Source organism: Oncorhynchus keta, chromosome 4 (assembly GCF_023373465.1).
Source record: "Oncorhynchus keta strain PuntledgeMale-10-30-2019 chromosome 4, Oket_V2, whole genome shotgun sequence".
NCBI classification, from domain to species: domain Eukaryota; kingdom Metazoa; phylum Chordata; class Actinopteri; order Salmoniformes; family Salmonidae; genus Oncorhynchus; species Oncorhynchus keta.
Genome location: NC_068424.1, coordinates 72,129,548 through 72,156,790, shown reverse-complemented (window position 1 = coordinate 72,156,790; position 27,243 = coordinate 72,129,548). Strand labels below are relative to the sequence as shown.

Sequence of the window (27,243 nt, the reverse complement as noted above, 5' to 3'; positions counted from 1 at the left end):
GATGCTACCTGTCTCCTGAGTTACCTAGACTTACAGATCAGCTGTAGTTTTAGTGATGCTACCTGTCTCCTGAGTTACCTAGGCTTACAGATCAGCTGTAGTTTTAGTGATGCTACCTGTCTCCTGAGTTTAGACTTACAGATCAGCTATAGTTTTAGTGATGCTACCTGTCTCCTGAGTTAGCTAGACTTACAGATCAGCTGTAGTTTTAGTGATGCTACCTGTCTCCTTTGTTGTAGTGCTTACAGATCAGCTGAGTTTAGTGATGCTACCTGTCTCCTGAGTTAGCTACTTACAGATCAGCTATACAGATCAGCTGTAGTTTTAGTGATGCACTAGGCTTACAGATCAGCTGTAGTTTTTAGTGATGCTACCTGTCTCCTGAGTTAGCTAGACTTACAGATCAGCTGTGTAGTGATGCTTGTCTCCTGAGTTAGCTAGACTTACAGATCAGCTCAGTTCTAGTGATGCTACCTGTCTCCTGAGTTACCTGCTTACAGATCAGCTGTAGTTTTAGTGATGCTACCTGTCTCCTGAGTTACCTAGACTCACAGATCAGCTGTAGTTTAGTGATGCTACCACACACTAGAGCTTACAGATCAAGTGATGCTACAACTGAACTGGACTTACAGATCAGCTGTAGTTTTAGTGATGCTACCTGGAAGTTAGCTAGACTTACAGATCAAACATTTCTGTCTCTGATAAACTTACAGATCAGTTTTAGTGAAGGAGAGTTTGCTGTGTTTTAGTGATGCTACTGAGTTATAGATTACAGATCAGCAGTGATGCTACCTGTCTATGAGTTACCCTTACAGATCAGCAAATACCTTCTCCAGGGACTTACAGATCAGCTGTGTAGTGATGCTACCTGGGGTTTTCAGCTGTAGTTTTAGTGATGCTACCTGTCTCCTGAGTTTGCTTACAGATCAGCTGTAGTTCTAGTGATGCATCTGTTCTAGACTCAGATCAGCTGTAGTTCTAGTGATGCTACCTGTCTCCTGAGTTACCATACAGGTTAGTTCAGTGACTACCTGTCTCCTGAGTTACCAGCCATCTGTTAACAGTAGACTTACAGATCAGCTATAGTTTTAGTGACATGTTTGCTAGTCAGATCAGCTGTAGTTTTAGTGATGCTACCTGTCCTGAGTTTCAAGATCAAAATGCAAGTTAGCTAGACTTACAGATCAGCGCTAGACACAGATCAGCAGAGTGATATGTCTCCTGTGGAGATCATAGTTTTATATTTTCAGCAGCCAGACAGGAGAAGAGTTGAGGACTTACAGATTTAGTTCAACTCAGATTAGATCAGGAAGATTACCTGTCTCCTGAGTTACTCTTCAGACAGCAGGTTAGAGGAAGAGTTTTTGAGGCTGAGTTAGCTAGACTTACAGATCAACACAGATTAGTGGAAGATTATGCTACCTGTCCTGAGTTACTAGGACTTCAGAACTGTAGTTTTAGTGACAGGTTAGAGGAAGATTAGTGATGCCTGACTCCTGAGTTAGCTAGACTTACAGATTAGAGGAAGATTAGGCATTAGGATCAGCTGTAGTTTTAGTGATGCTACCTGTCTCCTGAGTTAGCTAACACAGATTAGTAGGAAGATTAGTGATATTTGAATTCAGTAGAATAACTTTAGTTGACAGACTTCTTTGTTGTAGTGCGGTGTGACACAGGTTAGAGGAAGATTAGTTTCTCTCTGCCGAAACAACAGTCTCAACACAGGTTAGACCAAGGAAGATTGAACTGGCCGGACAGGAAGAGGAAGGTTAGGTTAGCAAACATTTCTGATAAAGTCAGTTTAGAGGAAGATTATGGTCCCAGGACCAAATGTTCTCCAGGGTAACGGTGTGTGTGAAAGCACAGGATTAGAGGAAGATTAGGTAACCATGGTTACTCAACTACCTCACCAGCCATCTGTTAACAGGTTAGATGTTTGGGAAGTAAAATTATGTGTGGAGATTTTTTATATTTTCAGCAGCCAACAGGAGAAGAGTTGGCCGATTTACAACTCAGATTAGAGGAAGATTAGGCCGACTCTCAACACAGGTTAGAGGAAGATTAGGCCGACTCGCAACACAGGTTAGAGGAAGATTAGGCCGACTCTCAACACAGGTTAGAGGAAGATTAGGCCGACTCGCAACACAGGTTAGAGGAAGATTAGGCCGACTCTCAACACAGGTTAGAGGAAGATTAGGCCGACTCGCAACACAGATTAGAGGAAGATTAGGCCGACTCGCAACACAGATTAGAGGAAGATTAGGCCGACTCGCAACACAGGTTAGAGGAAGATTAGGCCGACTCTCAACACAGGTTAGAGGAAGATTAGGCCGACTCGCAACACAGGTTAGAGGAAGATTAGGCCGACTCTCAACACAGGTTAGAGGAAGATTAGGCCGACTCGCAACACAGGTTAGAGGAAGATTAGGCCGACTCGCAACACAGATTAGAGGAAGATTAGGCCGACTCGCAACACAGATTAGAGGAAGATTAGGCCGACTCGCAACACAGGTTAGAGGAAGATTAGGCCGACTCTCAACACAGATTAGAGGAAGATTAGGCCGACTCTCAACACAGGTTAGAGGAAGATTAGGCCTCAACACAGGTTAGAGGAAGATTAGGCCGACTCGCAACACAGGTTAGAGGAAGATTAGGCCGACTCTCAACACAGGTTAGAGGAAGATTAGGCCGACTCTCAACACAGGTTAGATTAGCAACACAGGTTAGAGGAAGATTAGGCCGACTCGCAACACAGATTAGAGGAAGATTAGGCCGACTCTCAACACAGATTAGAGGAAGATTAGGCCGACTCGCAACACAGATTAGAGGAAGATTAGGCCGACTCGCAACACAGATTAGAGGAAGATTAGGCCGACTCGCAACACAGATTAGAGGAAGATTAGGCCGACTCGCAACACAGATTAGAGGAAGATTAGGCCGACTCGCAACACAGGTTAGAGGAAGATTAGGCCGACTCGCAACACAGGTTAGAGGAAGATTAGGCCGACTCGCAACACAGGTTAGAGGAAGATTAGGCCGACTCGCAACACAGATTAGAGGAAGATTAGGCCGACTCGCAACACAGATTAGAGGAAGATTAGGCCGACTCGCAACACAGATTAGAGGAAGATTAGGCCGACTCGCAACACAGATTAGAGGAAGATTAGGCCGACTCGCAACACAGATTAGAGGAAGATTAGGCCGACTCGCAACACAGATTAGAGGAAAATTAGGCCGACTCGCAACACAGATTAGAGGAAGATTAGGCCGACTCGCAACACAGATTAGAGGAAGATTAGGCCGACTCGCAACACAGATTAGAGGAAGTCCATTTATGTCGTGTTAAAAATGTGTAGGAAACATGACTTGTTCCTCTTTCAATCTGACCTTTCTGAATTTGGGACTTGTAGTGTGGTCTTCAAACATGCTCTTAGTAGTATCACCCACTCCAGCCTCCCTAGAACCTCTTATCACTGGGTTTACTGAACAAAAGGTGATCCAGGTGTTTTTTTGGCACTAGGTAGCTAGCTAGTAAACGTAACAACACACAATAATACCAAAAATCAATATCAGAATGTGAAGTAGCTTCACTGAACAGAAATGTATAACAACATGCAAGATTTTACTGAGTCAGTTTGTTCATATAAGGAAATCAGTCAATTGGAATAAATAAATGAGGCTCTAATCTATGGATTTCACATGACTGGGAATACAGATATGCATCTGTTGGTCTCAGAAACTTTAAAAGAAGGTAGGTCCCCTTACACTGTGTATAAGACACTAGTTTTGGAATTGTTAGTTAGATTACTTGTTGGTTATCACTGCATTGTCGGAACTAGAAGCACAAGCATTTCGCTACACTCGCATTAACATCTGCTAACCATGTGTATGTGACAAATAACATTTGATTTGATTTGGTGCGTGGATCAGAACCAGTCAGTTCCACCATTTGCCTTATGCAGGGTGACACATCTCCTTTGCATAGTGTTGATCAGGCTGTTAATAGTGGTCTGTGGAATGTTGTCCCACTCCTTTAGAATTTAGAAAGATGGGTCAGGTGATCTGGGTCAGGTGATCTGGGTCAGATGATGTGGTCCTTCTGTAGCTCAGTTGGTAGAGCATAACGCCAGGGTAGTGGGTTCGATTCCGGGACCACCCATACGTAGAATGTATGCACACATGACTGTAAGTCGCTTTGGATAAAAGCGTCTGCTAAATGGCATATATTATTATATTATATTATTATGTTCTCTAAACAATGCTCTGATTGTTGAGGGAGGTTGAGATATTTACAGTAAACCCTGTGTGAAATATAGCCCAGCGAACGATGGAGGAATGGGGGATGGAAAGACAACGCCTCACTGTCTCACTGGCCCACTTTCCTTCTGTCCTGCAGTTTGTTGTGCTGTGGCATTCCCAGCTGATGGGGGAGAGGCAGTGTTTCACTACTCAACAGACCTAATGTAGGGCTTAATGGTCTTCTAGGCCTAGAATCTACACCAGCAGAATGCTGTACACTCTACCTTGTTACAACGACTGTATTTCTTGAGTCCTCTCGCTTGCTCTGTCTGTCTGTCTGTCTGTCTGTCTGTCTGTCTGTCTGTCTGTCTGTCTGTCTGTCTGTCTGTCTGTCTGTCTGTCTGTCTGTCTGTCTGTCTGTCTGTCTGTCTGTCTGTCTGTCTGTCTGTCTGTCTGTCTGTCTGTCTGTCTGTCTGTCTGTCTGTCTGTCTGTCTGTCTGTCTGTCTGTCTGTCTGTCTGTCTGTCTGTCTGTCTGTCTGTCTGTCTGTCTGTCTGTCTGTCTGTCTGTCTGTCTGTCTGTCTGTCTGTCTGTCTGTCTGTCTGTCTGTCTGTCTGTCTGTCTGTCTGTCTGTCTGTCTGTCTGTCTGTCTGTCTGTCTGTCTGTCTGTCTGTCTGTCTGTCTGTCTGTCTGTCTGTCTGTCTGTCTGTCTGTCTGTCTGTCTGTCTGTCTGTCTGTCTGTCTGTCTGTCTGTCTGTCTGTCTGTCTGTCTGTCTGTGTCTGTCTGTCTGTCTGTCTGTCTGTCTGTCTGTCTGTCTGTCTGTCTGTCTGTCTGTCTGTCTGTCTGTCTGTCTGTCTGTCTGTCTGTCTGTCTGTCTGTCTGTCTGTCTGTCTGTCTGTCTGTCTGTCTGTCTGTCTGTCTGTCTGTCTGTCTGTCTGTCTGTCTGTCTGTCTGTCTGTCTGTCTGTCTGTCTGTCTGTCTGTCTGTCTGTCTGTCTGTCTGTCTGTCTGTCTGTCTGTCTGTCTGTCTGTCTGTCTGTCTGTCTGTCTGTCTGTCTGTCTGTCTGTCTGTCTGTCTGTCTGTCTGTCTGTCTGTCTGTCTGTCTGTCTGTCTGTCTGTCTGTCTGTCTGTCTGTCTGTCTGTCTGTCTGTCTGTCTGTCTGTCTGTCTGTCTGTCTGTCTGTCTGTCTGTCTGTCTGTCTGTCTGTCTGTCTGTCATAGAGTGAGAGAGTCTGTCTGTCTCTTGCTCTCTTGCTCTCTCTCTCTCTCTCTCTCTCTCTCTCTCTCTCTCTCACTCTCTCTCTCACTCTCTCTCACACAGCTAGTGGTCACAGCTAGTAGCTACTTCCTATTTTAAGTGTGAATGATTGACTCTGTGTTTGTACTCTTCTTGCCGTGACTGTAGTCCATTGTTAGCTGGATAGAGGGCAGAGAGGTTAGGCCAATCAGGTTCAGGGGTGTGAGTCACGATGTACTCAGGCTTTCTTTGCATGATGTCATGAGAAAGATGTGCAGTACAAGTTTCTTTGTACTTTACTTCTTCCTTTAGGTTGCTAGCAAATGTATAGGTTGGACGTATGTGTGTGTAAACACTTCCTCATAGAAGGGTTGAAACCGCTAGCTGACAGACTTCTCTGGTATGATGACTCTGACTACTAGTTAAGAACAGAGCTGTGTGTTTCTAGAAATACAACTGGAAGCATGTGGCCATGCGTTTGACCTACACAGGGAAAACGGTCATACAACAGTGACATTGTACAATGACAACTAGGGGTCAAGATGCTATTTTGTGATTATTTTGTTGTTTATTTTAACTGTTATTTTCACAAAATGTATCTGCTGTTATTTCTTACAACCAACAAGAACTCTTAAACATCAGATCAGCTGTTACTTAAACCAATTCCAGCTTCCACTTCCAATCATCTGCCCTGGGATCTCTCAGTAATTTCAACACAATTTTCAGGCGACCCAAAAGGAAACTCCGGCATTACAGAGGCAAGAGACGGGGATCCTGGTGAGATTAACCGGAAAACCGGCCACCTCTTCCTTCCATTCTACTGGCTAATGTACAGTCATTTGATAATAAGAGAATGACCTTGCTGATTTTTTACCAACGGGACTCTTGGAACTCGATAGATTCTCCATTCACCGGGCGGACAGGGCAGTAGAGTCTGTGAAATTGAGGGGGGAGGGGTTTACCTCGGTCAACTACAACTAGTGTACCAATTTGCATACCGCCCCAACAGATCCATGGATGACGCAATCTCAATTTCTTTCCACAACTGCCCACACCCACCTAGATAAGAACACCTATGTGAGAATGCTGTTCATTGATTACAGCTCAACGTTCAACACAATTGTCCCCTCCAAGCTCGTCACCAAGCTTAGGACTCTGGTACTGAACACCTCCCTCTGCAACTGGAACCTGGACCACCCCAGGTGGTGAGGGTAGGAACATCACCTCTACCACACTGACCCTAAACACAGGGGTGCGTGCTTAGTCCCCCCTGTACTCCCTGTTCACCCACGACTGTGTGGCCACGCACAACTCCTACACCATGATCAAGTTCCCTGACAACACGACGGTGGTAGGCCTGATCACCGGTGACGATGAGTCAGCCTACAGGGAGGAGGTCAGGGACCTGACAGTGTGGTGCCGGAGCAACAACCTCTCCCTCAATGTCAGCAAGACAAAGGAGCTGATTCGTGGACTACAGGAAATGGGGGGCGAGTGACAACCACTGGCTAAGGGACTCCTGGCTAAAAAGGGACTCCTGGCTAAAAAGGGACTCCTGGCTAAAAAGGGACTCCTGGCTAAAAAGGGACTCCTGGCTAAAAAGGGACTCCTGGCTAAAAAGGGACTCCTGGCTAAAAAGGGACTCCTGGCTAAAAAGGGACTCCTGGCTAAAAAGGGACTCCTGGCTAAAAAGGGACTCCTGGCTAAAAAGGGACTCCTGGCTAAAAAGGGACTCCTGGCTAAAGGGACTCCTGGCTAAAGGGACTCCTGGCTAAAGGGACTCCTAGGGACTTTCTCTCACACACACTTGTCTATTGTTTGCTCCAGCCTGTGTTGACTCTCTGCAGGGCTGTGGAACTGCAACAATACATTTGTTTGTGCCTCTTCCAATCTCTCTTTTTTTTCCCTAAATGCTCCTCCTCTCTGTTCGGTTACATTCAACATAGGTCTATTGGCTTCATTATAGGAGCAATACAAAAGGAATTGTGTTTACGCATTAGAATAAACGTTAAAAGTTAAACATCTCCCTCCCTCTCTTTTCACCTCTTCCCTTCCCCTCTCTTTCTACAGGTGTCTCTGTTGTATAGCAGATGAATTTTGAGCAGCCTCCTCCGTACCAGGCCCCTGGTTACCCCCAGCAGGGTTACCCCCAGCAGGGTTACCCCCAGCAGGGATACCCTCCCCAGGGTTACCCCGTGAACATGGAGCAACCTGGAGGATTCCCTCCTCAAAACCCAGGCTACCCTGCTGGCCCCGGGGGACCGCCTGGACCCTACCCCGGCCAGGGACAAGCAGGCCCCTACCAGGAGGGCTACCCTGGACAGCCCCAGTTTGGATGGCAAGGAGGACCACCCCCAGGACCCATGTATGGAGAGGCACCTAAAAACACAGGTGAGAGGGAGAATGAGGAGAGTGGAAGAGGGGTGAGGGGAGGAAAAGAAGTGGGAGAAGGAGGGGGGTGAGGAGCATGAATGTCTCATATGCTGTGTGATGGCAATAACAAATTAATGATTGATTGATCTATACAGTAGTCTGTATATTGAAATATAGGCCTAAGTAAGTTACGGTATTAAGACTGAACAGGACACGCTCTTAGGCCTACAGCTGTGTGGTTATACAAGGATACTATACAAAGACCACTAATGATAGTGACATGACTTATTATCATAATACCAGTAATAATAACAATAAGGAGATCAGGAAAAAGGAGGGTATAGTTGTGAGAGCTGTGTGTATATTATGTGTGACAAACAGGTGCTGTTATATTACAGTATCATTGTTCTGCCTGTTTGGAACAGTGTAAATAACACTAAATACATTGTAAGTAATACTGTTCAAACAAAAATAATTGTAAAGCCTTGATTACAGCAGAGCAAAGATTAAAACGGACAAATCTGTGAAGTTGCTTTATGCAACATTTTGCTGCTGCATGAGGTTCACAGAATCAGTAAGTTATTAAACACACAGTCAAACAGGAAACAGAATCTGTCTTATTTCTGGAGATGTCTGTATGTATATGGAGGATTTATGAAGCCAGGCACATTTAACAGTTGATTATAGACTTCATTGAATTGGGGTTTCCTCTCTCCTCAACTGTCTTAGACAATTAGGCTAAGGCAAGGAATGTTACCTCCTCTCTGCTGCGGCCTCCGCCACATTGTTCTCAATCCCAATATGCTGGTTAACTTCGGTATTATGCACATAGGTAAAGGTGCCAGTTCTACGGCACACTGAAGATTGTTTCAGAACGGTGGACAGCGACCGTATCCAATGACCGTATCCAATGACCGTATCCAATGACCGTATCCAATGACCGTATCCAATGACCGTATCCAATGACCGTATCCAATGACCGTATCCAATGACCGTATCCAATGACCGTATCCAATGACCGTATCCAATGACCGTATCCAATGATGGACAAAGCACATTTGTTATAAAATAATATTAGATTGATTAGTGTTGCACCATTATTTTAACATAGTATAACCATATCACATGTCTTAGAGTGATGGACTGTCCCACCCCCGTGGCCTCCACAATGGATTAGTCCACTCAGACAGACGTAAATCAGACGGGTGTCTTGTGATTGACTAAAGAAATCTCTATGGACCAAATAATCAACCAGTCGACTAAATGGGGTCCCTACCTTGACTTCTCTGAATGCAAAGACGCTGGAGGTGCTTTGGGAGTGGTGCAGCGGTCTAAGGCACCGTTAGCGCTAGCACTACAGACCCTGGTTTGATTCCAGGCTCTATCACAACCAGCCATGATTGGTAGTCCCATAGGGCGGTGCACAATTGGTCCAGCATCGTCCAGGTTTGGCCAGGGGTAGACCGTCATTGTAAATAAGAATTTGTTCTTAACTGACTTGCCTAATTAAATAAAATATTCCAGAGCTAGATTGAACTTGTCAACTAATCATCAAGCCCTTGACTAGGTGAATCAGGTGAGCTGGTTCAGGCCCTTGACTAGGTGAATCAGATGAGCTGGTTCAGGCCCTTGACTAGGTGAATCAGGTGAGCTGGTTCAGGCCCTTGACTAGGTGAATCAGGTGAGCTGGTTCAGGCCCTTGACTAGGTGAATCAGATGAGCTGGTTCAGGCCCTTGACTAGGTGAATCATGTGAGCTGGATCAGGCCCTTGACTAGGTGAATCAGGTGAACTGGTTCAGGCCCTTGACTAGGTGAATCAGGTGAACTGGTTCAGGCCCTTGACTAGGTGAATCAGGTGAGCTGGTTCAGGCCCTTGACTAGGTGAATCAGGTGAACTGGTTCATGCCCTTGACTAGGTGAATCAGGTGAGCTGGTTCAGGCCCTTGACTAGGTGAATCAGATGAGCTGGTTCAGGCCCTTGACTAGGTGAATCAGGTGAGCTGGTTCAGGCCCTTGACTAGGTGAATCAGGTGAGCTGGTTCAGGCCCTTGACTAGGTGAATCAGATGAGCTGGTTCAGGCCCTTGACTAGGTGAATCATGTGAGCTGGATCAGGCCCTTGACTAGGTGAATCAGGTGAACTGGTTCAGGCCCTTGACTAGGTGAATCAGGTGAGCTGGATCAGGCCCTTGACTAGGTGAATCAGGTGAGCTGGTTCAGGCCCTTGACTAGGTGAATCAGGTGAGCTGGTTCAGGCCCTTGACTAGGTGAATCAGGTGAGCTGGTTCAGGCCCTTGACTAGGTGAATCAGGTGAGCTGGTTCAGGCCCTTGACTAGGTGAATCAGGTGAGCTGGTTCAGGCCCTTGACTAGGTGAATCAGGTGAGCTGATTCATGCCCTTGACTAGGTGAATCAGGTGAGCTGGTTCAGGCCCTTGACTAGGTGAATCAGGTGAGCTGGTTCATGCCCTTGACTAGGTGAATCAGGTGAGCTGGTTCAGGCCCTTGACTAGGTGAATCAGGTGAGCTGGTTCATGCCCTTGACTAGGTGAATCAGGTGAGCTGGTTCAGGCCCTTGACTAGGTGAATCAGGTGAGCTGGTTCAGGCCCTTGACTAGGTGAATCAGGTGAGCTGGTTCAGGCCCTTGACTAGGTGAATCAGGTGAGCTGGTTCAGGCCCTTGACTAGGTGAATCAGGTGAGCTGATTCATGCCCTTGACGAGGTGAATCAGGTGAGCTGGTTCAGGCCCTTGACTAGGTGAATCAGGTGAGCTGGTTCATGCCCTTGACTAGGTGAATCAGGTGAGCTGGTTCAGGCCCTTGACTAGGTGAATCAGGTGAGCTGGTTCATCAAATCAAATCAAATTTATTTATATAGCCCTTCGTACATCAGCTGATATCTCAAAGTGCTGTTCATGCCCTTGACTAGGTGAATCAGGTGAGCTGGTTCAGGCCCTTGACTAGGTGAATCAGGTGAGCTGGTTCATGCCCTTGACTAGGTGAATCAGGTGAGCTGGTTCAGGCCCTTGACTAGGTGAATCAGGTGAGCTGGTTCAGGCCCTTGACTAGGTGAATCAGGTGAGCTGGTTCAGGCCCTTGACTAGGTGAATCAGGTGAGCTGATTCATGCCCTTGACTAGGTGAATCAGGTGAGCTGGTTCAGGCCCTTGACTAGGTGAATCAGGTGAGCTGGTTCAGGCCCTTGACTAGGTGAATCAGGTGAGCTGGTTCAGGCCCTTGACTAGGTGAATCAGGTGAGCTGATTCATGCCCTGGTGAATCAGGTGAGCTGGTTCAGGCCCTTGACTAGGTGAATCAGGTGAGCTGGTTCATGCCCTTGACTAGGTGAATCAGGTGAGCTGGTTCAGGCCCTTGACTAGGTGAATCAGGTGAGCTGGTTCAGGCCCTTGACTAGGTGAATCAGGTGAGCTGGTTCAGGCCCTTGACTAGGTGAATCAGGTGAGCTGGTTCAGGCCCTTGACTAGGTGAATCAGGTGAGCTGGTTCAGGCCCTTGACTAGGTGAATCAGGTGAGCTGGTTCAGGCCCTTGACTAGGTGAATCAGGTGAGCTGGTTCATGCCCTTGACTAGGTGAATCAGGTGAGCTGGTTCAGGCCCTTGACTAGGTGAATCAGGTGAGCTGGTTCAGGCCCTTGACTAGGTGAATCAGGTGAGCTGGCCACTCTACCATAAAGGTGGAGTGCTGAAGAGATGGTTGTTCTTCTGGAAGGTTCTCCCATCTCTAGAGCTCTGTCAGAGTGACCATCGGGTTCTGGTCAGCTCCCTGACGAAGGCCCTTCTCCCTTGATTGCTCAGTTTGGCCGGGCGGCCAGCTCTAGGAAGAGTCTTGGTGGTTCTAAACTCTTCTACCAGTTTAAAAATGATGAAGACCACTGTGTTCTTGGGGACCTTCAATGCTGCAGAAATGTTTTTGGTACATTTCCCCAGATCTGTGCCTCGACACAATCCTGTCTCAGAGCTCTGTGGACAATTCCTTCGGCCTCATGGTGGACTCCAAGTTGGAGAAACATCTCAAGGATGATCAATGGAAACAGGATGCACCTGAGCTCAATTTTGCGTCTCATAACAAAGGGTCTGAATACTTATGTAAATAGTTTTTTTTTTTTATATATACATTTGCAAAAATATCTAAACTTGTTTTTGCTCTGTCATTATGGGGTGTTGTGTGTAGATTGAATCATTTGATTTAATCCATTTTAGAATAAGGCTGTAACGTGGAGAAAGTCAAGGGGTCTGAATACTTTCTGAATGTACTGTACACGGTTCTTTTATATCAGCATCCCCTTGTGTGTTCTTAAAGGTGAAGGTTGTTGTAGCTAACCACATGATAGCCAGATCAGTTTCTGCCTTTGTTCTTGTCATATAAAGGGGTGTTGTCTAAATCAGAAAGGTGACTTTAGTCAGGCCCTGTATTTGTTCACCTGGATGATACCTTCTCAGTGGTTTCTTAGTGGCAGTCCACTATTCACCAGGCAATGGGACTTGAATGCTGCATTCATAACCAAGTGGGAGGTGGGAATTTACCAGTTGGATGCATTCACTCGCTTGTGACTGACCAGCTGAAATTGGTCTTATGTAGCAAAAAAAATAAAAGTAGAGACTCAGAGCTACAAAATGGTATATCTTACACTGCAATTGAGGAACAATGGGAAAGTAGATGAACTTGTAAACTCACTTGAGAAAAGGGCCTTTGATACCTACAAGTCCTGTTCCCAGCCGTCTAAGGATTCACACGTGAGGTCGCGCGCTAAACAGTGAAGTAAAGATGAAGACTAAAAGGGGTAGTCTGCAATAAGGACCAATTCCAGGTAAATGTTACTTGTCTAAATTGATGGGTCATGTGAAATAAATGCTGTGACCCCCAGCCACATCCCACATCAGTAAAAGTAGACATCATTCCAAATTCCTTAAACCAGACAGATATTTCCAAAAGGGGAAGAAAACAAATTTGTACAAACTAAGCATTTGTGTTTAGTGAGTTGGCTAGATTAGAGGCAGTAGGGATGTTCTCTTGAACAGTGTGAATTTGTATCAAGTACTTTTGGGTTAAGGGAAATGTAAGTAAAAAGTACATTTTCTTTATGAATGCAGTGAAGTAAATGTAGACAAATATATATACCACATTACAGCCAAATGGTTACTTGCATAGTAGCAATATCAGTAAGATGGTGTCAAACTAAATAAAATATACAGCATGTACAATAATGATATGGGTGAGAGACGAGGTAGTTATATGCATACAATCAGGGGTAAAATGGCTGAGCAGCAGGATAACAAACAAATAGCAGCAACGTATGGTGTGTGTTAGGAGAGAGTCATGAATGGCACTGCAGACAGTGCCTTCTGCATGAACAAGGGAATCTATATTCAGAGAGCCTGTTTCTGTCCTGCCCTTGACTTTGGTGCAGGGCATGTGATGTCCATAGCCTCTTCATTGCAAAACTCCCTGATCTCCTCAAAAACATGCGTTTGTCTAGCTGTGTCCAGTTCAGATGGTGCTTTTACAGGCAGACCATCTATGGAAGGATGACTACAACACCAGGCTCCAGACCATCTATGGAAGGATGACGACAACACCAGGCTCCAGACCATCTATGGAAGGATGACGACAACACCAGGCTCCAGACCATCTATGGAAGGATGACGACAACACCAGGCTCCAGACCATCTATGGAAGGATGACTACAACACCAGGCTCCAGACCATCTATGGAAGGATGACTACAACACCAGGCTCCAGACCATCTATGGAAGGGACGACAACACCAGGCTCCAGACCATCTATGGAAGGTGCTGACAACACCAGGCTCCAGACCATCTATGGAAGGATCCAAACACCAGGCTCCAGACCATCTATGGAAGGAAGGACAACACCAGGCTCCAGACCATCTATGGAAGGAGAGCAACACCAGGCTCCAGACCATCTATGGAAGGATCCTGACAACACCAGGCTCCAGACCATCTATGGAAGGATGACGACAACACCAGGCTCCAGACCATCTATGGAATGACAACACCAGGCTCCAGACCATCTATGGAAGGATTGCAAACCAGGCTCCAGACCATCTATGGAAGGATGACGACAACACCAGGCTCCAGACCATCTATGGAAGGATGACTACAACACCAGGCTCCAGACCATCTATGGAAGGATGACTACAACACCAGGCACCAGACCATCTATGGAAGGATGACTACAACACCAGGCTCCAGACCATCTATGGAAGGATGACTACAACACCAGGCTCCAGACCATCTATGGAAGGATGACTACAACACCAGGCTCCAGACCATCTATGGAAGGATGACGACAACACCAGGCTCCAGACCATCTATGGAAGGATGACGACAACACCAGGCTCCAGACCATCTATGGAAGGATGACGACAACACCAGGCTCCAGACCATCTATGGAAGGATGACGACAACACCAGGCTCCAGACCATCTATGGAAGGATGACGACAACACCAGGCTCCAGACCATCTATGGAAGGATGACGACAACACCAGGCTCCAGACCATCTATGGAAGGATGACGACAACACCAGGCTCCAGACCATCTATGGAAGGATGACGACAACACCAGGCTCCAGACCATCTATGGAAGGATGACGACAACACCAGGCTCCAGACCATCTATGGAAGGATGACGACAACACCAGGCTCCAGACCATCTATGGAAGGATGACGACAACACCAGGCTCCAGACCATCTATGGAAGGATGACGACAACACCAGGCTCCAGAGCATCGAAGCTGGAAAACAGGGAATAATAAAACACTACAACCCTGCACAACAGCAATTCACCTCCCAAGTTTAGATAAGAATAACCTCGTACTGGTACTGCTTGATCTGTGGCAGCGGCCTGAAGTACAGAGGCAAGTGTTGCCAGTTGCCTTCCACCAGCACCGTACCATCCTCCAGTCCAACCAGCTGTGGGATGTTGACCCCTGTCACAGTATTGTCCTTCACCACACCAGCAATCTCAGACAGTGTTCACTCGGGTCTTTCTGAAGCGCTGCTTGATGAGCCCGAAGCACCAGTCAGGGGCAAACTTGGTGTGGTCTGTGATCAGGAAGTGGAGGTCCAGATTGTGGTGGAGCTTGCGCATGGTCCACCAGGCACAATACCAGAGCACAAACTTGTTCTTGTTTTGGCCACTGCAGTTATCACAATTCAGGTCCACACGTATTTTCCCAACTATGTAGTTGGTGAAGAAATGGTGCATGTAGTTGATGACTGCGCTGCTGCCTTAGCTTGGGCCAGCTGTCTTGTTGATGACTGGTGGAGGAGAGTCAGGCGTGTTCTACTGATTAATGCTGAAAGACAAATTCCAGATAAATATTTTAGCATTATACAATAGATGCAAAATGGCATTCTGAGATATCACCAGACAGTTCATACAGGGAATGTTGGCTACTGACAAATCAATTGTAATAGCAAGCTGAAGTTAACCTAAATGTTTGGTTCATTGTTAGTTAGCAAGCCAGCGATCGAACTCCAGCTGGCTAGCTAACAGCAAGCATTGAAAACTGACCAAATTAGAAATGTATAACATTGAATCTGTAGCTCGATTCTTACCTGTTGTAGCAGGCTCAAGGGTGTAGGGTTTCCACATCACCAAGTTCAATACCAAAACATGCACCAGTATCACAAATAGAATGTAAATGTGGAGTTTTGGTACAATGAGTAAGGGGGGAATTCACCAATCAACTCAGTCCACAAGCCATTCTCTTTGTCCATTCCGTTTTCCAGGGGTAATCCTCACACTCTGGTCCGGTACACAGACTGTGGTAATGTCACAGACGGTGGTAATGTCACAGACGGTGGTAATGTCACAAACGGTGGTAATGTCACAGACGGTGGTAATGTCACAGACGGTGGTAATGTCACAGACGGTGGTAATGTCACAGACAGTGGTAATGTCACAGACGGTGGTAAAGTCACAGACGGTGGTAATGTCACAGACGGTGGTAATGTCACAGACGGTGGTAATGTCACAGACGGTGGTAATGTCACAGACGGTGGTAATGTCACAGACGGTGGTAATGTCACAGACGGTGGTAAAGTCACAGACGGTGGTAAAGTCACAGACGGTGGTAAAGTCACAGACGGTGGTAATGTCACAGACGGTGGTAAAGTCACAGACGGTGGTAATGTCACAGACGGTGGTAATGTCACAGACGGTGGTAATGTCACAGACGGTGGTAAAGTCACAGACGGTGGTAAAGTCACAGACGGTGGTAATGTCACAGACGGTGGTAAAGTCACAGACGGTAAGTCACAGACGGTGGTAATGTCACAGACGGTGGTAATGTCACAGACGGTGGTAATGTCACAGACGGTGGTAATGTCACAGACGGTGGTAATGTCACAGACGGTGGTAAAGTCACAGACGGTAAGTCACAGACGGTGGTAAAGTCACAGACAGTAAGTCACAGACGGTGGTAATGTCACAGACGGTGGTAAAGTCAGACGGTGGTAAAGTCACAGACGGTGGTAAAGTCACAGACGGCGGTAAAGTCACAGACGGCGGTAAAGTCACAGACGGCGGTAAAGTCACAGACGGCGGTAAAGTCACAGACGGCGGTAATGTCACAGACGGCGGTAAAGTCACAGACGGCGGTAAAGTCACAGACGGCGGTAAAGTCACAGACGGCGGTAAAGTCACAGACGGTGGTAATGTCACAGACGGTGGTAATGTCACAGACGGTGGTAATGTCACAGACGGTGGTAATGTCACAGACGGTGGTAAAGTCACAGACGGTGGTAATGTCACAGACGGTGGTAAAGTCACAGACGGTGGTAAAGTCACAGACGGTGGTAAAGTCACAGACGGCGGTAAAGTCACAGACGGCGGTAAAGTCACAGACGGTGGTAAAGTCACAGACGGTGGTAAAGTCACAGACGGTGGTAAAGTCAGACGGTGGTAAAGTCACAGACGGTGGTAAAGTCACAGACGGTGGTAATGTCACAGACGGTGGTAAAGTCACAGACGGTGGTAATGTCACAGACGGTGGTAATGTCACAGACGGTGGTAATGTCACAGACGGTGGTAATGTCACAGACGGTGGTAATGTCACAGACGGTGGTAATGTCACAGACGGTGGTAATGTCACAGACGGTGGTAATGTCACAGACGGTGGTAAAGTCACAGACGGTGGTAAAGTCACAGACGGTGGTAAAGTCACAGACGGTGGTAATGTCACAGACGGTGGTAATGTCACAGACGGTGGTAATGTCACAGACGGTGGTAATGTCACAGACGGTGGTAATGTCACAGACGGTGGTAATGTCACAGACGGTGGTAAAGTCACAGACGGCGGTAAAGTCACAGACGGCGGTAAAGTCACAGACGGTGGTAATGTCACAGACGGTGGTAATGTCACAGACGGTGGTAATACTCTTGGTTCTCTCCTACTCTGCCCCGTTGTGCAGGCTGCTGCTTCCTTTATGCCTAAGCACCCCCTGGTTTAACGAGCGACAGCCTTGCCTCGTTGGGGCAGGATGTCCATATAAGGCCCGGGGTGGAGCCAACCAGCTGCCAGATATCTCCCATCAATAACCACTCCCCTCATCTCTCCCTGCCGTATGCCACAATGTATACATGGATGAAAGATTCATGTTAGGGTCATTGTTAGTTAGCAAGCCAGCCATCGAACCCCAGCTGGCTAGCTAACAGCAAGCTTTAGTATGCAATGGAAACAACTTTCTGACATAATTAGAAATGTGTAATATCTGAATCTGTAGCTCGATTCTTACCTGTATACATAGATGAGAGCTTCACGACAGACTGCAACCCCTTTTTATAAAACATCCTGTGTTTCCGTTTAGTTTGCACAGCTTGTTTGGCCGGTTGTGTTCCTCTGATTTCAAAACGTGTTGTTTTAAGAGTGAGAGAGAGTCATGGCACGATCGTTGTCCAGAAAGTAGTCCATCACAACTTTTTCCCACTGACCTTTGTCGATAGCACCTGATAAATTGAGGGCAGCAATGTTATTGAGAGCAGTAGCAACATATTTCAGGTCATTTTATAGACACAAGATGTAACACCACAGACCAATTCAAACACACTCCTCGGCATGTCCAGCCCACTCATTATCTCAGCCAATCATGGCCAGCGGGAAGGTTGATCCCTTTCTCTGTGGCTAAACCAACTGGGCTCGTAATTTAACAATTGTATTCGTATTTACAGATGACATACAATTTTGATTTTAAGGCGCATGAAAGTTCAGATGTTCATGAAGGCATTTCTGCCAAAAAACATATTTAGATGAAATAAATACTAATAGTACGTTGAACAGTCTCTCCTGTAAAGTCGTGACTTGGGACATACGCCCAGCTTCCTGAATAGGGTCACCTTTGAACTTGATGAGAAATGCTGATTAAGCTAATTGCCAGCAAGCGGCCTAAACCATAAACTAAAAAAGTATAGCTACAGTATTATGCTTGTAGACGAAGTATAGTGTTCCAAAACCATATTAATAGATTGCTTTTTCTAAATGTTTTCTGCATTAAACTGCCAAAAGTGCTGTTATCAAGGTCCTTTCCTTAGTAGGTGACGTCAGAACTCCGGATGATAAATTAGTTTTCCACTCGTAATTACCAGTTGGGGGGGCCATTCGAAGACGTTGATGTCGATTAAGGCAGCCCTCTGCACCTCTCTGATTCAGAGGGGTTGGGTTAAATGCCGAATACACATTTCAGTTGAATACATTCAGTTGGATACTGACTAGGTATCCCCTTTCCTTTCAAGTATTTTCTTTCCAGCCGTATTTGGTAAATACCACCTTCCTACTTGGTTATGAACACAGCGAACTTACTGCCTGGCAACTGTTGCTAGAGAGCAGTCCTTTTTGTACTGGGGTAGTACCTTGCCACTCAGGTAACACATAGCTGACCTGACTCACTCCAGATGGCAGCCTTTGTAAGGTGTGTGTGTGTGTGTGTGTGTGCACATTAATGATTAACAGCAAATATACCAAAGATAACAAGAAGAGTAGGTTGTTAGGACTTGTGTATTCCAAGTATGTGTGTTCCAAGGGCGGCAGGTAGCCTAGCGGTTAGAGCGTTTGGCCAGTAACCGAAAGGTCGCTGGTTTGAGTTCCCAAGCCGACAAGGTGAAAAATCTGTCTGTGCCCTTTGAGCAGGGCTAATAACCCTAATTTCATTGCACCTATCTGGTATATGTGATGATAAAACATATATTTTTTTTACTGCCAGTTGTAAAGGTTTAACTTTAAATGAATGTTTTCCTCTCTCTCTCCCCATCCCTCCCTTCCTCTAGTGTACGTGGTGGAGGAGAGAAGGAGAGATGATTCAGGAGACACGTGTCTGACTGCCTGTTGGACGGCTCTCTGCTGCTGCTGCTTGTGGGACATGCTCACATAACCTCTGACCCCTGACATTTACCCTTATCTGCTTTGACCCTTACCCTTTACCTCCTAACCCTTAACCCATAGTTCCTCTCATCTGTAATAGAAAACAAGTACTGGGAGAAATAGAACACTATGAGTATCTGGCAAACCAGGCCTGGTATTTATAGCGGACTTTGAAAAGCCCTTTGATAAAGTACAACCAGAATTTATATGTAAATGCTTGGACCATTTTAATTTTGGAGAGTCTCTTATAAGATGGCTTAAAGTTATGTATAGTAACCCCAGGTGTAAAATAGCAAATAATGGCTACTTCTCGGGAAGTATTACATTGTCAAGAGGAGTAAAACAAGGTTGTCCACTATCAGCATATCTATTTATTATGGCCATCAAAATGTTAGCTATTCAAATCAGATCCAACAATAACATCAAGGGACTAGAAACACAGGGCTTAAAAACAAAGGCGTCATTGTACGCTGATCATTCATGTTTTCTTTTAAATGCGCAATTTGGATCCCTGCACAGCCTCCTAGAGGATGTAGAACCTTTTCTAACCTCTGGATTACAACCAGAATGATGATAAATGCACCATATTACGTATTGGATCACTAAAAAAGACAACTTTTACATTACCGTATAGTTTACCAATAAAATGGTCTGACGATGATGTAGTGGACATACTTGGTATACATATCCCAAAAGAAAGAAATTATCTCGATACAATATATATTTATAGAAAGTTAGCCAAATTAGATACCATTTTGCTACCATTGAAAGGACGACATCTGTTTATTTGTGTAAAAATGAACCTGATTGAATTAGTTTTTCATATCCCAGTTGACCTATTTACTTCCTTCTGGCCCTGCCTACACCTAACGACTTGTTTATTCAATTATATGAAGAAGAAAAAGTTCCACCTTATTTTTAATGGCAAGCCGGAGAAAAGTCTCTAGCAAATAAAACAAAAAAAGGTTTAAAAATGTTATAATCTTCGTAAATTATATCATAAGTAGGACTGGTGGAATTATTTCACACATGCAGTTAACAACAAAATATGTAAATGTCTGCTCTCTCCAAAATTACAACCAACTGATGGCAGCATTGTGGAAATGAGAGGTAAGGAACGTGACTGTCGCCCCTGCATTAAAGAACAAAATTGGTTAAAGAAAATTGTGGTAAATAAAAAGTACAACAGTTTCATTTAAGGACCAGAATATTGACAGCTGCACCATAACAGATGATAAATAGTTGGGAGACTTTCAATGTACTGATTCCATGGTACCTGGTTTATGAACTGCTATACAAAACAACGCTAGATTCAAAACTTTGCGTTTTTCCATTTAAATTATTATCTACAATTCTGGCAACCAACATAATGTCATATATATGGGAGATACAACCATCCCAGCTCGTCCGATTTTGCTGTGAAGAGACAGAGACATTAGATCACTTGTTTTGGTACTGCCCTGATGTAGCTTGTTTTTGGTCGGAGGTTCAGGAATGGCAAAAAAATTGCAACATTTACCTGGAGCTATCTCTGCAAATAGCACTGCTGGGTGATTTGAAAAGTCATAGTCAATTGATCAATAATGTAATAATAGTCTTAGCACAATTTTTAAAATGTAATTTACAATCTGTAGGAACTGAGAATATAAAGTTTCAGAGCTTTTGTGAAACATCCCAGCACATTGGAAATCTATATATAGATGGGAGGGGTTGAGTGTAGCTGAAGGCTGGGATGCTAATGTAAAATATATTGTCCATAAATTGTAGATAGTATGTATAGGCAGGAAGTAGAAGCCTAAGTATCGTTGTCCATTAGTTTACTTCAATTAGGGGAGTTGTGGTAGGGTTAGGGGAAAATAAGAAAGTTATTAAAAAGTCCCTCATTTGATCCTAACCTCTAACCCCTAAGGTTTAACCCCTAACCCTGACCTACCTGTTACACTGTCCCTCCATCTGGCCTTACTTCCTGTTAGTCCACCTCAATCCTTCTCTTTCCCCCTAACTATCAGCCTTACCCCCTAACTATCAGCCTTACCCCCTAACTATCAGCCTTACCCCCTAACTATCAGCCTTACCCCCTAACTATCAGCCTTATCCCCTAACTATCAGCCTTACCCCCTGGACTCCTGCTTTCCTTCCCAAACGTCCAGCCTGAACCCCTGTGCCTCCTGAACAATGGTAGCATTATATTGATAACCTCTATGTATCTATCCTTGTGCTCCTACACCTGACATAACCCCTCTGTAGCAGTTTAGCTACAATACCTTCCCTAAATCTCAGGCACTGTACTGTAGATATTGCTTCATGTGGAACACAAATTAATTCTCAAACACCACACACACAATATGCACTCATATCTCAGGCGTTCTACTGTAGATGACACACACATGAACGAACACACACACACACACACACACACACACACACACACACACACACACACACACACACACACACACACACACACACACACACACACACACACACACACACACCATTCTCTCTCTTTCTTTCTCTCTTTCTCTTTCTCTCTCGTTCTCTCTTTCTCTCTCGTTCTCTCTCTCTCTCTCTTTCTCTCTCTCTCTCTCTCTTTCTCTATTTCTTTCTCCTGGGCACTTTAACATCTTACCTCTGTAAGGTACTTCTCCTGCCTCCCTCCATCCTCCCAAACAAACCTCTAGTCATACCACCCCCTAAACCCTATACCCCCCTAACGAATGACTCTCTACACCGTATCTGTCATGGCTACCTAGACCATTGGATGCCAGTAAGCTACAGTGGCCCTTGCCAACCCCCTGCCCCTGCTGTACCATGCTGAAGCTTGAATTGTCCTCCGTTATGTTTGCACAACAGCTACTGTGGTTTCCTGTTTGTCTTAGGATGAATCCTATGAGCTGGTTTCCTGTTTGTCTTAGGATGAATCCTATGAGCTGGTTTCCTGTTTGTCTTAGGATGAATCCTATGAGCTGGTTTCCTGTTTGTCTTAGGATGAATCCTATGAGCTGGTTTCCTGTTTGTCTTAGGATGAATCCTATGAGCTGGTTTCCTGTTTGTCTTAGGATGAATCCTATGAGCTGGTTTCCTGTTTGTCTTAGGATGAATCCTATGAGCTGGTTTCCTGTTTGTCTTAGGATGAATCCTATGAGCTGGCATCGAATGCATTTTGTTAAAGACGATGACAATGAATATTTGAATGTTTGAGAACATGTAATATTGTTCAATGCTTGCAATGTTTTTTCCCTGTTTAATTTCTAGATCCTGGATGAATATGATTTGATTGCTATGTTACTTTTAATATTCTCATTCCTTGAAGGAGAGAACATGAAACATAAAAAAGTGAATGTTTGTTATGTAGATGCCTTTGCCTGATATGAAAATCTTGTGTTAAGAATAAATTATTCCCAAAAAGAGTCAACATTGTCTGGTATCTTTCACTCTGGTCTGTGTTCAGTCAGTCAGTTGTGGGTGTGTCTGTGTGTTTTACTGTGCTTGCTGTAGCAGAAGTTGAGGGTGTTATAGATCTCTATGGTTTGTAATTGGTTCCAGGATAGATCTGAGTCTATTTATACCACTGGAGTGCTGTGACCTTGGCTGGGGAGTCACACTGGACTGCTGTGACCTTGGCTGGGTAGTCACACTGGACTGCTGTGACCTTGGCTGGGGAGTCACACTGGACTGCTGTGACCTTGGCTGGGGAGTCACACTGGACTGCTGTGACCTTGGCTGGGGAGTCACACTGGACTGCTGTGACCTTGGCTGGGGAGTCACACTGGACTGCTGTGACCTTGGCTGGGGAGTCACACTGGACTGCTGTGACCTTGGCTGGGGAGTCACACTGGACTGCTGTGACCTTGGCTGGGGAGTCACACTGGACTGCTGTGACCTTGGCTGGGGAGTCACACTGGACTGCTGTGACCTTGGCTGGGGAGTCACACTGGACTGCTGTGACCTTGGCTGGGGAGTCACACTGGACTGCTGTGACCTGCTGTGACCTGGACTGGCTGTGACATTGGGAGTCACACTGGACTGCTGTGACCTTGGCTGGGGAGTCACACTGGACTGCTGTGACCTTGGCTGGGGAGTCACACTGGACTGCTGTGACCTTGGCTGGGGAGTCACACTGGACTGCTGTGACCTTGGCTGGGGAGTCACTCTGGACTGCTGTGACCTTGGCTGGCGAGTCTTGTGTAACCACTGTGATTTAGACTACAGCAGTAGATGAGGATAAATGACGACATGGATAACAGAGTGGTCTGGCTTCTCCGTGCATCGGCAGGACAGAGCAGTTATGTCAGGTAAGGCGGGGGTGTGTGTGTCTGTGTCAGTAACAGTAACTGCTGGTGCGCGATGTCTAGTATTAAAGATGTCTTGAGGTATTGCTCGCCTGATGTAGAATACCTCATGATAAGCTGTAGATCACACTATCTACCAAGAGAGTTCTCATCTGTATTATTCGTAGCTACCACAAACCGATGCTGACACTAAGACCACACTCAACGAGCTGTGTAAGGCCATAAGCAAACAAGAAAATGCTCATCCAGAAGTGGCGCTCCTAGTGGCCGGTGAGTTTAATGCAGGCAAAACTTAAATCCTCGCTCAATACGGAAGTGGTCAGATGACGCGGATGCTACACTACAGGTTTTACTAGCACAGACTGGAATATGTTCCGGGATTCATCCAATGGCCTTAAGGAGTATACCACTGCAGTCACCGGCTTCATCAATAAGTGCATCGATGACATCATCCCTACAGTGACCGTATGTTCATATCCCAACTTGTGTACTATTGCTTGTACAGATGAACGTGGTACCTTCAGGTGTTTGGAAATTGCTCCCAATGATGACTCAGACTTGTGGATGTCTTCAATTGTGGTTTTTCTGAGGTCTTGACTGATTTCTTTTGATTTTCCCATGATGTCAAGCAAAGAGGCATTGAGTTTGAAGGTAGGCCTTCAAATACATCCCCAGGTACACCTCCAATTATTTTAGGCAATGTCAATTAGCCTATCAGAAGCTTCTAAAGCCATGACATAATTTCCTGGAACTTTCCAAGCTGTTTAAAGGCACAGTCAATTTAGTGTATGTAAACTTCTGACCCACTGGAATTGTGATACAGTGAAATAATCTGTCTGTAAACAATTGTTGGAACAATTACTTGTGTCATGTCCTAACCGACTTGCCAAAACTATGGTTTGTTAACAAGAAATTTGTGGAGTGGTTGAAAAACGAGTTTTAATGACTCCAACCTAGGTTTATGTAAACTACCGACTTCAACTGTAGCCTTGTTATGTGGACACAGGGATTGAACCCCAGTGGGGAGGTGGATGCAGGAATTTGACCCCAGTGGGGAGGTGGACGCAGGGATTTGACCCCAGTGGGGAGGTGGATGCAGGGATTGAACCTCTGTGGGGAGGTGGATGCAGGAATTGAACCTCTGTGGGGAGGTGGACGCAGGGATTGAACCTCTGTGGGGAGGTGGATGCAGGGATTGAACCCCAGTGGGGAGGTGGATGCAGGGATTGAACCTCTGTGGGGAGGTGGATGCAGGGATTGAACCTCTGTGGGGAGGTGGATGCAGGGATTGAACCCCAGTGGGGAGGTGGATGCAGGGATTGAACCCCAGTGGGTAAGTCGCTCTGGATAAGAGCGTCTGCTAAATGACTTAAATGTAATGTAAATGGGAGGTGGATGCAGGGATTGAACCTCTGTGGGGAGGTGGATGCAGGGATTGAACCCCAGTTGGGAGGCAGACAGGTGGGGGAGGCAGGGATTAAATCCCAGTCTCCAGTAGGGAGCAGGGATTTAACTCAAGTGGGAAGGCAGATGGGTGATAGCAGGGATTTAACTTGAGTGGGAAGGCAGAAAGGTGATAGCAGGGATTGGACTCCAGTGTGTAGGCAGAAAGGTGATAGCAGGGATTGGACTCCAGTGGGGAGGTAGAAAGGTGATAGCAGGGATTGGACTCCAGTGGGGAGGCAGAAAGGTGATAGCAGGGATTGGACTCCAGTGGGGAGGCAGAAAGGTGATAGCAGGGATTGGACTCCAGTGTGTAGGCAGAAAGGTGATAGCAGGGATTGGACTCCAGTGGGAAGGCAGATGGGTGATAGCAGGGATTTAACTTGTGGGAAGGCAGATGGGTGATAGCAGGGATTTGACTCGAGTGGGGAGGCAGAAAGGTGATAGCAGGGATTTAACTCATGTGGGAAGGCAGATGGGTGATAGCAGGGATTTAACTTGAGTGGGGAGGCAGAAAGGTGATAGCAGGGATTTAACTCAAGTGGGAAGGCAGATGGGTGATAGCAGGGATTTAACTTGAGTGGGGAGGCAGAAAGGTGATAGCAGGGATTGGACTCCAGTGTGTAGGCAGAAAGGTGATAGCAGGGATTTGACTCCAGTGTGTAAGCAGAAAGGTGATAGCAGGGATTTAACTCAAGTGGGAAGGCAGATGGGTGATAGCAGGGATTGGACTCCACTGTGTAGGCAGAAAGGTGATAGCAGGGATTTAACTCAAATGGGAAGGCAGATGGGTGATAGCAGGGATTTAACTCAAGTGGGAAGGCAGATGGGTGATAGCAGGGATTGGACTCCAGTGGGAAGGCAGAAAGGGGATAGCAGGGATTGGACTCCAGTGTGTAGGCAGAAAGGTGATAGCAGGGATTGGACTCCAGTGTGTAGGCAGAAAGGTGATAGCAGGGATTGGACTCCAGTGTGTAGGCAGAAAGGTGATAGCAGGGATTGGACTCCAGTGTGTAGGCAGAAAGGTGATAGCAGGGATTGGACTCCAGTGGGGAGGCAGAAAGGTGATAGCAGGGATTGGACTCCAGTGTGTAGGCAGAAAGGTGATAGCAGGGATTGGACTCCAGTGGGAGGCAGAAAGGTGATAGCAGGGATTGGACTCCAGTGTGTAGGCAGAAAGGTGATAGCAGGGATTGGACTCCAGTGGGGAGGCAGAAAGGTGATAGCAGGGATTGGACTCCAGTGGGGAGGCAGAAAGGTGATAGCAGGGATTGGACTCCAGTGGGTAGGCAGAAAGGTGATAGCAGGGATTGGACTCCAGTGTGTAGGCAGAAAGGTGATAGCAGGGATTTAACTCAAGTGGGGAGGCAGACAGGTGTTTGCAAAGGTGTGATCATAACAGCATACAGGAACTCAAGTCCTTTTGTTCACCTGACCTAGAATTCTTGCTTGTTTTACAATCACTGACATTACCAAAGCCTGTGGGCTCTCCTTCACTGTGGCCGATTAAAACATTATTCACAGCAAGAGAATTCTCTTCAATTATAGTCACATGCTGGAGATGGTATATCCCCCATTGAACTAAATGATACCTCAATGGCCCTGAAAGAACTTCACTGGACTCTATGATCCTCAACACTGGGGCCCCACAAGGGGTGCGTTCTCAGCCCTCTCCTGTACTCCTGCTCCACCCATAGGCCTCAACTCGATCATCAACTAGAAACCATATATCCGGCATTTGTTGTAGCTGGGGATTTTTACAAAGCTATTCTGAGAACAAGGCTTCCCTGCTAAATTCTATCAGCATATTGAATGCACGACAGACGGGCTGGTGAGCATTCTGTGCCATTGTCAACAAAACAAAGGAGATGATCTCTCAGGAAAACTGAGCATCCCCCTATCCACATGCATACACAACAGACAAACCCACCCCCAGACAGCCAGGTGAAGAAGGCGCAACAGAGCCTCTTCAACCTCAGGAGGCAAATTTCTGTCACCTAAAACATTTTTACAGATGACTGAAAGCATCCTTTTGCCTGGTGCTCCCAGCCTATAGACAGAAACTAAAACAGGAAGGATCAAACACCCGCCTATTTTACAGGTGCATCAAAGCAACGAGAGCTGGACAACTTATATCTCTGGCTGTTAAACAGCCATCGGCACATTCCACTGCCTTAGGCATAGAAGATTGCCACTATAAGGAATGGAATACTAGTCATGTTTACATATCTGTCATTACTCATCTCATATGTATATACTGTTT

The 27,243-nt window shown here is 46.0% G+C and overlaps 2 protein-coding genes and 3 long non-coding RNA genes across 12 annotated transcripts; 4 read left to right on the top strand and 1 right to left on the bottom strand.

Annotated features, from left to right (window-relative positions):
- Window positions 1-2,049: 2,049 nt before the first annotated feature.
- LOC127927841 (uncharacterized) lies at window positions 2,050-3,550 on the top strand. Of its 6 annotated transcripts, none has more exons than XR_008129239.1 (4): window positions 2,062-2,181; window positions 2,248-2,412; window positions 2,888-2,953; window positions 3,251-3,550. It is a non-coding gene; the product is annotated as an uncharacterized LOC127927841 (long non-coding RNA). The 6 variants fall into 6 exon arrangements; XR_008129237.1 differs by lacking the exon at window positions 2,888-2,953 and adding an exon at window positions 2,446-2,511; XR_008129241.1 differs by lacking the exon at window positions 2,888-2,953 and adding an exon at window positions 2,479-2,511 and having other exon boundaries at window positions 3,251-3,271.
- A 4,015-nt stretch (window positions 3,551-7,565) lies between these two features.
- Window positions 7,566-7,937, top strand: LOC118375291 (protein lifeguard 1-like). Its single transcript, XM_035761806.2, has one exon. The coding sequence runs from the start codon at window positions 7,566-7,568 to the stop codon at window positions 7,935-7,937; it is 372 nt and encodes a 123-aa protein (XP_035617699.2).
- A 2,331-nt stretch (window positions 7,938-10,268) lies between these two features.
- On the top strand, window positions 10,269-13,179 carry LOC127927834 (uncharacterized). 2 transcript variants are annotated; one of them, XR_008129213.1, is made up of 3 exons: window positions 10,269-10,369; window positions 10,856-11,100; window positions 11,445-13,179. It is a non-coding gene; the product is annotated as an uncharacterized LOC127927834 (long non-coding RNA). The 2 variants fall into 2 exon arrangements; XR_008129209.1 differs by lacking the exon at window positions 10,269-10,369 and adding an exon at window positions 10,566-10,684.
- Window positions 13,180-22,804: 9,625 nt separating this feature from the next.
- LOC127929814 (skin-specific protein 32-like) lies at window positions 22,805-23,515 on the bottom strand. The gene is made up of 3 exons (XM_052518262.1): window positions 23,491-23,515; window positions 23,282-23,439; window positions 22,805-23,227 (listed from the first exon to the last, which is right to left on the bottom strand). Exons 1-3 carry the CDS (start codon window positions 23,513-23,515, stop codon window positions 22,805-22,807), a joined length of 606 nt encoding a protein of 201 aa, XP_052374222.1.
- A 1,450-nt stretch (window positions 23,516-24,965) lies between these two features.
- On the top strand, window positions 24,966-26,419 carry LOC127927830 (uncharacterized). 2 transcript variants are annotated; one of them, XR_008129196.1, is made up of 4 exons: window positions 24,966-25,180; window positions 25,881-26,005; window positions 26,045-26,238; window positions 26,278-26,419. It is a non-coding gene; the product is annotated as an uncharacterized LOC127927830 (long non-coding RNA). The 2 variants fall into 2 exon arrangements; XR_008129193.1 differs by lacking the exon at window positions 24,966-25,180 and adding an exon at window positions 25,201-25,305 and having other exon boundaries at window positions 25,889-26,005.
- The last annotated feature ends 824 nt before the right edge of the window (window positions 26,420-27,243 follow it).

What these genes read in the sequence shown, in the direction of transcription:
- LOC118375291 (XM_035761806.2), top strand. Translation starts at nt 7,566, where the DNA reads ATGAATTTTGAGCAGCCTCCTCCGTACCAGGCCCCTGGTTACCCCCAG.
- LOC127929814 (XM_052518262.1), bottom strand. Translation starts at nt 23,515, where the DNA reads ATGCACGGAGAAGCCAGACCACTCT. An exon ending in CGGAGAAGCCAGACCACTCT is followed by an intron (nt 23,440 to 23,490) that starts GTTATCCATGTC and finishes TCTAAATCACAG; the next exon opens with TGGTTACACAAGACTCGCCA. An exon ending in AGTGTGACTCCCCAGCCAAG is followed by an intron (nt 23,228 to 23,281) that starts GTCACAGCAGTC and finishes AGGTCACAGCAG; the next exon opens with GTCACAGCAGTCCAGTGTGA.